This window comes from Bufo gargarizans, chromosome 1 (genome assembly GCF_014858855.1).
Source record: "Bufo gargarizans isolate SCDJY-AF-19 chromosome 1, ASM1485885v1, whole genome shotgun sequence".
Lineage (NCBI taxonomy): Eukaryota > Metazoa > Chordata > Amphibia > Anura > Bufonidae > Bufo > Bufo gargarizans.
This window is the reverse complement of record NC_058080.1, coordinates 273,023,350-273,036,548: the sequence shown is the minus strand read 5'-3', so window position 1 is coordinate 273,036,548 and position 13,199 is coordinate 273,023,350. Positions and strand designations below refer to the sequence as shown.

Sequence of the window (13,199 nt, the reverse complement as noted above, 5' to 3'; positions counted from 1 at the left end):
CAGTTTATATAGTGAATGTTTGAGTTTGTAAAGAAGAATACAAACAATGCTATTTTTCTGAACAGTATAATATTCACTTTTCTAAAAAAAGACTTTTAGAGGAACAACGCAAATTTGATATATTTTTCTTCATGTTTTGATTTGGAATAGAATGTGTAGTGTTCCCAATGCATCTGTGTGTATGAAAATAAAAGCTATTAGAAGGATTTTTAGCTTTATTCACTTTTTTAAACACACTGCTATTATTTTGAACACAACTGTATATTTATACATAGTAATTAGTTCTCCCCTCAGTCGTCTTTTTCTAAAGTGAATAACCCTAATGTTTATAATCTTTCAGGGTACTGTAGTCCACCCATTCCAGTTATTACTTTAGTTGCCCTCCTCTGAACCCTCTCCAGCTCTGCTATGTCTGCCTTGTTCACAAGAGCCCAGAACTGTACACAGTACTCCATGTGTGGTCTGACTAGTGATTTGTAAAGTGGTAGGACTATGTTCTAATCACGGGCATCTATGCCCCTTTTGATGCAACCCATTATCTTATTGGCCTTGGCAGCAGCTGCCTGACACTGGTTTCTACAGCGAAGTTTGCTGTTCACCAAAATTCCTAGATCCTATTCCATGACAGTGTTACCCAGTGTTTTACCATTTAGTATGTACTGGTGAGTTGCAGTATTCCTTCCCATGTGCATAACTTTACATTTGTGAGTGTTAAACCTCATCTGCCATTTCTCTGCCCAAGCATCTAATCTATCCAGATCCATCTGTAGCTGTATAGTGTCCTCTTCAGTGTTAATTATTTTACAGTTTAGTGTCATCTGAAAAAAATGATATTTTACTGTGCAAGCCTTCTACAAGATCATTAACAAATATATTGAAGAGAATAGGGCCCAATACTGACCCCTGAGGTACTCTGCTAGTGACCGTGACCCCATCTGAGTGTGTACCGTTAATAACCACCCTCTGTTTTCTATCATTGAGCCAGTTACTTACCCACATACAGACGTTTTCTCCCAGTCCGAGCATTCTCATTTTATATACTAACCTTTTATGTGGTACAGTGTCAAATGCTTTGGAGAGGTCCAGATATACGACATCCATTGATTCTCCGCGGTCAAGTCTAGGACTTACCTCCTCATAGAAACTGATTAAATTAGTTTGACATGACCGGTCCCTCATGCTGAAATGGCGTTATTTGCTTATTTTGTTTGAGGTGCTCCAAGATGCATCTCTTAAAAAAAAAAACTTCAAACAGTTTACCCACGACTTACCGTCCTACAGTTTCTGGGCTCTGATTTTGGACCTTTTTTTGAATATTGTCACCACATTTGCTATGCTCCAATCCTGTGGAACATTCCCTGTCAATACAGAGTCCTTAAATATCAGAAATAAGGGTCTGGCTATGACATTACTTAATTCCCTTAGGATACGGGGTGTATGCCATCTGGTCCTGGCGATTTGTCTATTTTAATCTTTTTAAGACGCTGCTGTACTTCTTCCTGGGTCAGACAGGGCACTTTTAATTGGGAATTTAGTTTTACATTCTGCATGTGTGTAAATGTATTCCACTTTGTTCCAGGTTTGGTGTATTTTCACACTGTACCTGCTGTGTCCGCCTACTGTATATATGGATAGAAGTAAGGTCTAGTCTGAGTTGGTGCTTGTGAAGTACTTGTCAGTCATCAAACATTTCTACAAAATTCATTTGAGTGCCGTTTATTTTTTGATAAACACTTAGGGCAGTGATGGCTAACCCCCAGCACTCCAGCTGTGGTGAAACTACGACTCCCAGCATGCTCCATTCATTTCTGTGGAGTTCTGAGAACAGCCAAGCAAGTGTGCATCTTGGGAGTTGTGGTTTTACCACAGCTGGAGTGCCATCATGGACTTAGGGGGTCATTTATCAAACTGGTGTAAAGTAGAACTGGCATAGTTCCCATAGCAACCAATCAGATTCCATCTTTCATTTTTGACAGCTCCTTTGAAAAATGAAAGGTGGAATCTGATTTGGTTACTATAGGCAACTAAGTATTTTTCTTTCTGCGTCCTTTCCATTAAAAAATTTTTTTTGCGGAACCATTCATTTCAATGGGTCTGCCCCAAAAAAACGGAAGTTACTCTATGCGCATTCCGTTGCTGTATGTTCGTATGTCCGTTTTGGCCAAAAATAGAACATGTCCTATTGTCTGCATTACGGACAAGGATAGAATTGTTCTATTAGGGGTCAGCTGTTCCGTTCCGCAAAATACGGAATGCACACGGATGTCATCCATATTTTTTGCGGATCCGTGTTTTGCTGAACGCAGAATACATACGGTCATGTGCATGAGCCCTTAAGATGCAGATGCTGTCTTCTCCTCTGTGTTTTCCTGGTATCTTCTCTCTGCTTCAGACAATCGCTGGTTTGAGGACCGTATTTTTCGCCCTCTAAGACGCACCTAGTTTTTAGAGGAGGATAATAAGAAAAATATTTTCCATTACACCTCAGGTCAGACCAGCAATCAGACCCCCCAATGTTAATCAGACCTCAGATCAGAGCCCCATGTCAGACATCAGCCCCCCCATGTCAGCCATCAACTCCCATCCATCAGCCCCCATATAAACCATCATGCCCCCATGTCAGCCATCAGCCCCCCATGTCACATTTCTCCTCCTCCATGTCAAATCACCCCCATCACACATTTCTCCCCCTCAAGGTCACATTTTTCCCCCTCCATGTCAAATCACATTTCTCCCCTCCAAACCATTTCACATCACCCCCTTTGTGTCACATCATGATCACATCATTACCCCCAATTGTCACATTTCAGTCCCCCCCCCATGGCACATCACCCCCCCCCCCCTTCCCAGCCGGCCCCGGCCTCATCCCCATGTCACAGACTACAGACATTGTCCCCCCCCCCCCCCTCCCATCATGTCACGATCACCCCCCCCCCCTCCATTCATGATTGTTGTTTGTGTAATAATTTTTTTAAAACCCATTTATGCCGTGCACTAGTGCGCTCATCAGTGATCACCTACCCACCTGTCCTGCTGCTACGACAATCTGGCTGTGTGAGACACAGACAGTCAGTCGCCAGTCACACCCCCCTGGCCTGACCCCATGACCGTGGGCTGGGGCGGGCGGCCGGCGTGAGTTGCACAGCAGCACTAAGTAAGTGATTTAAATATTTTTTTTTTTTTTCTGCCCTCCCCCAGGGTGCATCCTAAGGCAGCCGCTTGGTCTGCCTTATGGTAGCACCGGCCCTGACATTAGGTTAACCATAGGCTATAGTAGCGAGGTGCAGAAGTGGTAATGCCACTCTGGGGCGTTACATATGGCAAAAAGCAGACACATGGATCCATCACGGTCATCTTCAGTGAGGAATCACTGACCACCTTTTCACGGATAGGGACGTGTGAATGAGGCTTTATTCTGCCATTTGCTATATGTAGAAGGAAAGCTCCCTGGACATATGTTAAATAGGCTCCTAAAATGGTGATTTTCTTTTTTCCCTACTCAGACACGCTTTGACTCTCTACAAGATTCCCTTGTGTGCACACCCTGATTTGCCCAAATACCCATTCCCTCCTAAGATGAGCTGTAGGGTCCGTGTATTGTTACAGAGACTGCATGTCATGGGGATCATGGATTCAAGCTTTTTCTTCATGACCTTTGCATCTTTAATTAGATAAACAGTATTGGATTCCAGACAATGCTGTCTGCTTTTATTTGTATCACGTTTCTTGAAATTCCAGTTTAAATGCTGTAAAAATGTAAATTGTTAATATTTTTGCTGTTTGGTCATTAACTTTTTGTTTGTCTCTCTAGCTAAATTGCAAAGTACATTACATTGCAAATTGTAAGAACATTACAAAGGAAGGATACAGCTTCTAAATCATGTACGACCCAGATGTAAAGTACCAGCCATGCAGTACCATGGATTCAACAGTAAGTGCATCTTAATTGCATCTGAGCAAATTTTCTGCATTCAATTTCATTTATCTTCCTCAAAATCATGTTGTTGGAAGGGAATGGGTCATCAGAAAATGACTTATTGCTTAATTCAAGTTCTTATGATTTTTTGTGATGTTATTTTTCATTTTCAGTGTCTCTATGTTAAAAAACAAAAAATCTACAGTTTTAACACTAGCCACTAAGCCTAATTAGTGCCACCACCTGGTCTATACAGATTGCTTTTCAGCAGTCATCTCATTATCATCATAGGCAGGATTACAATGGCAAATATTTCCTGTATATAGAGAACACAGGATCCACCATTCACAGTAGGTGACCATGAAGGCTTAACTACCTCTACAGATTAGAAAACAGGATATGTGTCACCATCTGGTTTAAGTGGCATAAAAATTATTCATAGGTGGCACATTCCCTCTAAAGAGAACCTGTCGCCATAGCTGATGAACTAATGTGTGTGGGCTCCCTGATTGTCCCCCAGTGGCAGATATCTGGGGAAAGAAAGATCGGATATCTTCGACTTGCCCGATCATTTGTTCCCGCAGAAAGTAACCCACTTCCACATACTGTGGCAGTGGGTAATTGCTGCCAATAAGTCTCCATACCATGCAGTACTTGCAGTAAGTCTCCATACAGGGCTGGTCTCCTTTGCTTCCAAGGAATTGCACTGAGCCAGCCAGAGTCCTACTCCGTACTGATGAGGGCAAGCACCCCAAATAGCTGTCTATGTATGGACCTCTGGTCCGGCTATATTCCCTTGTCAGTTCCCAAGGCTTGTTGGAACATTGGATCTTGATTTATAGGGATGCCAATTTCAATAGTTGATGTTGGCGGTTCTCTTTCTTGGGAGTTACCTCTTTGCATATTTGCTTCCCATGAAGCATAACATGGAGTACTTCCACAGAAGACTGGTCTCTATAGGCCGCCTGCACACGAAGCGGGTGAACACACATAAGATCCTCATTAATTTCTCTGCTGATTTATGTGCATTTCTACACCATATCAGCACCACAATACGCAATTTCTAACGATGATTTTTGGTGCAGATCTCAACCTTCATTGGAAAAAGGTGAAATCCGCAATGCAGGTCAATTTCTACAAAGAAAAAAATCTACAAGGTGTACATGAGATTTGTGTAATCTGGTACTGTATTATGCCATGGTTTTTCCGCACTTATTCCGCAACGTGTGCAGGTGGTGGGAAGGGGATTCCGCACCCTCCCTAAGCCCTCTCCCCAATGAAATAGACAGACATACTAGACTGACAGATGTGTCTGCTGGGCAGCTTAGTGGTGCCTTCATTGTCCTCCTCTCAGTGATTCACATCTCTATCTATTCACATTACTGCTTTATGTTTTTTATCCCAGTCACCACTTTCCCCTCAAAGCTGCATTCTCTGGAATTGAAAGAGTTAAAAACTCAAACTCTGCAGCTGGTAAATCCTCTATAGGCCTCATTCACACGACCGTTGTTTGGGTTTGCATCCATGCTGAATTTTTTGCGGCTCGGATGCGGACCAATACACTTTAATGGGGCCGCAAAATATGCTGTCTGCATCCTTTGCTCCATTCCGTTTTGCGGACAAGAATAGGCATTTCTATTATGGGAATGCACATGAGCAGCATCCGTGTTTTGCTAATCCGCAATTTGAGGACCGCAAAACACGGTATATTAGTATGCTGTTTTAATCCTCTACTTTCTAGAGCGCACAGCTTAGAGGGAACACTGGCTGTCACTAGCCCTTATGGCCCACAGATGACATTCTTATATTTCCTGCACCATTATTGACACCTCGTATTAATAATTCATGCACTGGTAAGGTATGCCAATTGATTTTCAGTAACCAAACTGGACTCATTTCCATAGACAATGGATGTGGGTGCCAGGGTCATAATATTTTGTTTAATTTTATTCTTTTAGTTTTTGCACTGACTGTGCCTTAAAGGGAACCTGTCAACAGGATTTTGGCTATAGAGCTGAGGACATGGGTTGCTAGATGGCCACTAGCACATCCGCAATACCCAGTCCCCATAGCTCTGTGTGCTTTTATTGTGTAAAAAAAAAACCAAAAACGATTTGATACATATGCAAATTAACCTGAGATAAGTCCTGTCCCTGAGATGAGTCCAGCGTGAAGGAGCCCAGCACCGCCCCGCATCCTCAGAATCACCTCCTTGCTCCCCGACGTCAGAAAGCCAGAGCGCCGTAATCTCGCTATGCCAGCACAGGGAAGGAACACTATGACGACACTGCGCATGCATTATTATTTAACGATACACGATAATCGCCTCGTGTAAAGGTACCTTTACTGACGAACACCATATAACATGAACCATTTAGTATCAACATTCCATGGCTGACTTCTCCTAACTCTTCACCTAGCCCTAAAAGTTCCAGTCCAAAACAGCACCCCCTAAAGTTTTTTATTTTTATATACAACCCTAATCTCTTAATGTTTTCACCCTTTGATTTCCTTCCTTTCCACCTCTTCGATGTATCACAATGATTTCTGTTTTTCTTATCTACAATACGTTGCCTCTTATGAAGTCTATTCATAATGATGTTTCTATGTTATCAAAACGTCACCAGTACTAGTGGTGGAAATCTCTTACTAGGTTGAAAGGCAGCCAATGCTGCTGTTATGAGGCCCCTGGATAAAGGAGCTCCATTCTTGGTTGATTCCATTCCGTTTGCTATTAAGTGGCCAGAAAATGTGCAGGACTCCTCTCCAAAGGAGCTGTTAGTAATAAGGGATAGGGACTTGGCTAATGCTTTACACAAATGGCATGGAGAAGGAAACAAAGTTCCCTACTGTCATGTATTGCAAAATCAGGCAACATAATTGAGTACCTTTTAAGATATTTGTATGGTCACTTCTCCTGCCATGTACAGTATGACACTGGGAAGATGTGTGCAGTAACCTAAATATATTTATCTACTGTTTGTTTTATTATCCTCCCACTAGTGGACCTGCTGTGTCCCTGCATTATATGACTGCAGGTACCTCCCATGACTAAATATATCCAAGATTACCAAATCTCAGAGTATAAGCCTATCACATACCAAATAAAACATCACACAGTTGACCTGGGTTAAGTGCGGTTGGCCACAGCTTAAACATACCTTTACACGAGTAGAGTAGATGATTGGTACGATTGAGTGACGAGCGAGTTGTTTCTTGGTGTAGTGGACACTTCAATAATGACCCTTTAAATGCGCTGATTATTATTCACAAAATCGTAATTTCGATTGCATAGTCTATAGTTTGTAAAGCAGATAATTGTATTTAAACAAAGCGATGACTTGAGTGGCAAGCTTAAACACACCTACGGTGTAATCGTCTGTAATCATGCATGCAGTGAATGATTCCTGTTTACATGCATGAATCGTTAACGTCCAATGATGGTTTTTGTGCCAACACAAACTATCGAATCAACGAGAAATCTACTGATTGTCAGTTGTTGCTCTATCGTTCATTGCTTTTGCACTGCTCGATAATCGCCTTGTGTAAAGTTACCTTAACCTTTTACTGACTAACACCATATATAACATGAACCCCCCCCCCATGTTGGAAAGCAATATAAACCTATACTACTCTCTGACCAGCCCCGCATACCAAAAAACAGGCCTATAACCTGGACAAAAATATATCTAAAGCAGTCTGGTTCAGGTGTACCCCATCCCGGGACAACAACTCGCCATTATCACTTTCTAACTCACTATGGGATACTATTACACTTCCCAAAGATTGTTCATGTTCCATACATGTACGATCAGTAGACACCTGGATCTTTCTATAGTTGCTGGATTGCGAGCCCCTTTCCAAAATTTTCACTGTACTACACCAACACAACTCGGTACAGAAACTCCCGGAAGCAAGAGAAGTCTTGTTTTTTTATCAATGGGAACTAGTAAAATAACTGGGCCACAACCCTGAGCTGATCGTTACCACCTCTGGGAGAACTTGTGTCCAGCGAAGTCCTCTAATTCCTCTCTTGTGAACATCCACAACCCCGATATCCAGGTCGATCCTTGATGGAAGCATTAGAACTCTGAGTTGGAAGTGGATCTGTGGTAGGAAGTGATGTTTGTTCCATTTACAGCTGAACCGCCAAAGAAGAAGCCTGTCATGACCGTCAACAACTGCCTCAACAGAAATGTCAGAACAACCATGTGCCATGAGCATGAGCTCCGTCTAGATGTATATGGGCTGCAAGAAGAGGAATGGCTGCCTGGATAAGAAACATAAAACCTCCAACTGGACCTCTACTAACCGCCACGTGTGCGGGCATGACTGTTTCCTGTAGCGTTTTCCACTGGAACTGCATCTGTAATCACTGTCACCTGAAGAATAATCAAAAATAACAGAGAACCCTGTCAGAAGCAGTTTATGGGTGTACTGAATGTGTATTGTCTCCTTTGCAGACTTGATTCATTTTTCAATCGTATTATACTCTGCTCTTATCCAGGGGTTACGGCCACCCTGCATCACAGATACGAGGTGGCCAGGACTGGAGCTGCTGCACGTGTGGGCAGCATGGTGGTGCAGTGGTTGGCACTGATGTCTTGTCCTCTGACCAGGGACAACATCTGCATGGAGTTTGTATGTTTTCCCCATGTTTGCTTGGGTTTCCTCTGGGTACTCCGGTTTCCTCCCACACTCCAAAAGCATACTGATAGGGAACTAAGATTGTGAGTAATATATAAAAACAAAATCTTCTGATACGTTGCCTGGATGATTAGCCACAGCAGATCCGAAGGTGATGTGGGTGCAATTCACACTCGGTTCAATGCGTTTTAATAGACTGTGCGATTTTCAAGGTAACCACTCTAAGTTAGAGTTATCAACTCCTACGTGTTTGGGTAAAATATTAGTCTCCACAGGAATAATTCCTATGGGATGCCAAAAATCACACTGATGGTGAAGTACTGCTGTTGTTAGTTATATGCACACCTGATATTATACTCACAGACGCACAGTAGTATGCAGGCACCTCAAGCAGGCGCTATAGAGACAAGCACATCAAAGTCCTCCTTCTCGATGGTGATCCTATAAGAAGTTCGCTCTAATAGTGAAGCACCATCTCCAATGTATATAAAAACAAGTACTCACTAAATTCCATAAAATTATAGACAATTCAAAGATAAAACACAGCAGCCTTTTGCATGCCCGACCCGGGTTTGCGCCTCAAGCTTCGTCAGGGGCATAGATCTCAATCATCCAAACTCCTCCTTAGTTACACTCTGTCTAAATGCTGATTCACATTAAAAACATTTATTTATCCACCAGTAATGATTCAGATAGGTCGATATATCTTAAGCCCTTATTTTTTCTACAAAAATCGGGGAATACTCATACCTCAAAGATAGAATCACAAATCGTTCTTCTAAAGTTAATACATAATCATATCCTCATGGTTACTGCTCGTTACATTCTACTACCATAGACCCATTCATAAATGCATTCCACCACGTGATCCGACACTTAGACGGTCACATGGTTTTGCACCAACCAATCATAGTTCCAATCCCCCGATCAGGTACGCTAAGAGTAGTATATTCTATTTTCCAGTGTAGAGACACCTTTTACCAGCCAGTCAGACAAGGTTTCAAATCAAATTCCACATTTTTTCCACAAGGCTGGATCGTGTCAAGATCATAAATCCACTTCACCTCCTTACGGTCAATCTTGGCCACAACGTCTCCACCCCCGCCAATTTGCCTTCACCAATTCAATCCCCATAAAGGTAAGTCCCCTCGTTTTTTTTTTTATGGACTGTTTTAAAGTGTAGTGATACTCCATGTGTCTCTAGACCTTTTTTGATGTTCCTATTATTATGTTCTCGTATATGTGTCTTAAATTTTCGCATGGTGTGGCCCACATACTGGAGGCCACACAGACACTCCAGCATGTAGACTACGCCTGCATTTTCACATGTAATATTCCCCTTGATCTTAAAATCATTATCCCTTTTCATAGAATGGACAGTAGTCACTCTACACTGTCTTTTACTTTTGTCCCCATTTCTACATGGGAGACAAAACCCACACCAGGAGAATTTATCTTCTGCTTTTCTAGCATTTTCAGTGTGAATAGCGCTGTCCACCAGATGATTTCCAAGATTGGGGGCTTTTTTTAAAACAATATCCGGGCGGTCAGGGATTTCTTTACCTATTATCGGATAATTTTTTAGCACCGCCCAATTTTTTCGAATAGCGTTTCTAATGATACCGGCCTGCGTATTGTATTGTATAAGGAATGTGAAACGGAAGTCCTTTTTTTTATCCTATTTTCCTCTTCTTTTCTTTTTAGGATTCCTCCTTCAATGTTCCTACTGCAACTAATTAATTCCACTTTCATAACCCTTTTCAACAAATCTATCTAGTATGATCTGTCTCTGTTCCCTATATGTTTCAAGATCTGTACAATTGTGGTGGATCCTTTTCATTTGTCCCTTCGGGATGTTCCTCAGCCAGGGGCTATAGTGACAGCTATGAATATCAATATAGCCATTCAAATCTATTTCTTTGAAGGTTTTTGTTTTCACAATTCCTCCCTCAAAGAAGACCGTGAGATCCAAGAAGTTAACTGCTTCATTACTAATACTGCTGGTAAATTTTAGGTTTCAGTTATTCCTATTTAGTTCTCTAATGAATTCTTCCAGTCCCTGTCTTTCCCCTTCCCACATGAGTAAGCAGTCGTCAATATACCGCCGCCATGTAGTCAGTGTAACTAATGGTGTGATTTTCGCCAGACATTGGTTAATCCTCTCTTCCTCCCAGAATGCCATGTACAGGTTGGCAAAACTGGGGGCGAATTTGGCGCCCATCGCCATCCCGGCCCTCTGTAGATAAGTCATTTCCAAACTAGAAGTAATTATGATCCAGACAGTATGCGATTTATTCTAAAATGAATGCACCTTGTTTTTCAGACATCGCTGGATCGCTATTCAGTTGTCTTCTAATAGCTTCCATACCTAAGTCTTTTGGTATAATAGTGTAGAGTGAGGTTGCATCCACAGTTGTCAACCACATGTTATCTTTATGTGGACCTAGGTCTTTCACCAAGGTGATGACGCTTCCTTAGTCTTTTAAAAAGGAGGGAATCTTAATGACATATTTTTGCAAAAAAAAGTCTATATATTCAGTAAGTTTGCTGGTTAATGAATTAATGCCTGAAACAATAGGCCTCCCAGGGGGGTCTGTTTGACTCTTGTGAATTTTTGGCAAATGCTAAATAACCGGTGTGACCGGAGTTTTTATTGTTAAATATTCATATTCTTTTTTGCTTATAATTCCCTCTTTATGCCCCCTCAGAAGAAGCCTATCCAGCTCAATTTTATATTCTGGCAATGGGTTTTTCTTCAAGACCATATGTCTCCTTATCCGATAGTTGTCTCCTTAGTTCGGCTTCATATTTATCTACATCCATTATTACAAGTCCTCCCCCTTTGTCCGCCGGTTTTATTACTTTGCATCTATGCATTCATTGTTTTTATTTTTTGGAAAAAAGTAGTTTTCTCCCGCAACTGTGTATGAATAATTTCACTATCCTGTATAGCATTCTTCAACGTAGGTGTCTGGTTATTGATAAAATATTTGGCAATGTTTAACTGACGAACATATTTGTGAACATCAAGGAATGTCTCAAATTTATTTAACCCTTTAGTGGGTGCAAACTTGAGACCCTTCTCTAGCACCTTAACTTCTTGTTCAGTAGGGACATGCTTGCTTAGGTTAAAAATTACAGTCACTCCCCCTTGCTCTTTTTTGAATTTGGACCTGTGCCTTCTTCCTCCGCTTTTTCTCCTCTGTGGCTTCTTTTTTGTGGTGTTTGGTTTACACTTTTTCTGTTTTTTTCCTTTTGTCTAATTGCTTCCATGTTGTCCCTTTTGCGTCCCCCTTATCGCCTGGTGAGGAAAATTTTCTGTGTTTGTAATAGTTTCTCTCTGTATACTAGGACTGAAATGGATATACTCAGGATCCTACCCGAATAGACAAAAATTTTCCTCACCAGGCGATAAGGGGGACGCAAAGGGACAACATGGAAGCAATCAACCAAAAGAGAAAAAAGATAACATGTGGTTAGCGACTGTGGATGTAACCTCACTCTACACTATTATCCCAAAATAATTAGGTATGGAAGCTATTAGAAGACAACTGAATAGTGATCCAGCGATGTCTGAAAAACAAGGTGCATTCATTTTAGAATGTCGCATACTGTCTGGATCATAATTTACTTCTGGTTTGGAAATGACTATTATCTACAGAGGGTCGGGACAGCGATTCGCCCCCAGTTTCGCCAACCTGTACATCGCATTCTGCGAGGAAGAGAGGATTAACCCATGTCTGGCGAAAATCACACCATTAGTTACACTGACTACATGGCGGCGGTATATTAACGACTGCTTACTCATGTGGGAAGAGGAAAGACGGGGACTGAAAGAATTCATTAGAGATCTAAATAGGAATAACGGGAAACCTAAAATTTACCAGCAGTATTAGTAATGAATCAGTTAACTTCTTGGATCTCACGGTCTTCTTTGAGGAAGGAATTGTGAAAACAAAAACTTTCTTCAAGGAAATAGATTTGAACGGCTATATTGATATTCATGGCTGTCACTATAGCCCCTGGCTAAGGAACATCCCAAAGGGACAAACGAAAAGGATCCACCGCAATTGTACAGATCTTAAGACATATAGGGAACAGAGCCAGATCATACTAGATAGATTTGTTGAAAAGGGTTATGAAAGAGAGGAATTAATTAGTTGCAGTAGGGATATTGAAGAAGGAGGAATCCTTAAAAGAAAAGAGGAGGAAAAAAGGATAAAAAAGGACTACCGGTTCACATTCCTTACACAATACAATACGCAGGCCGGTATCATTAGAAACGCTATTCTAAAAATTGGGCGGTGCTAAAAAATGATCCGATAATAGGTAAAGAAATCCCTGACCGCTCGGATATTGTTTTTAAAAAAAGCCCCCAACCTTGGAAATCATCTGGTGCACAGCGCTATTCACACTGAAAATGCTAGAAAAGCAGAAGATAAATTCTCCTGGTGTGGGTTTTGTCTCCCATGTAGAAATGGGGACAAAAGTAAAAGACAGTGTAGAGTGACTACTGTCCATTCTATGAAAAGGGATAAAGATTTTAAGATCAAGGGGAATATTACATGTGAAAATGCAGGCGTAGTCTACATGCTGGAGTGTCTGTGCGGCCTCCAGTATGTGGGCCACACCATGC

The 13,199-nt window shown here is 41.6% G+C and overlaps 1 protein-coding gene across 2 annotated transcripts in view; it reads left to right on the top strand.

Moving 5' to 3' along the window:
• The window catches only part of ABCG2 (ATP binding cassette subfamily G member 2 (Junior blood group)), a 217,783-nt gene that overhangs the window by 103,376 nt on the left and 101,208 nt on the right, over nt 1-13,199 (top strand). For both annotated transcript variants that reach the window (XM_044303257.1, XM_044303266.1), the window contains exon 3: nt 3,812-3,931. In XM_044303257.1, the coding sequence (XP_044159192.1) occupies nt 3,881-3,931 (51 nt within the window). In that variant the 5' untranslated portion in view covers nt 3,812-3,880. The remainder of the gene's footprint in view (nt 1-3,811; nt 3,932-13,199) is intronic.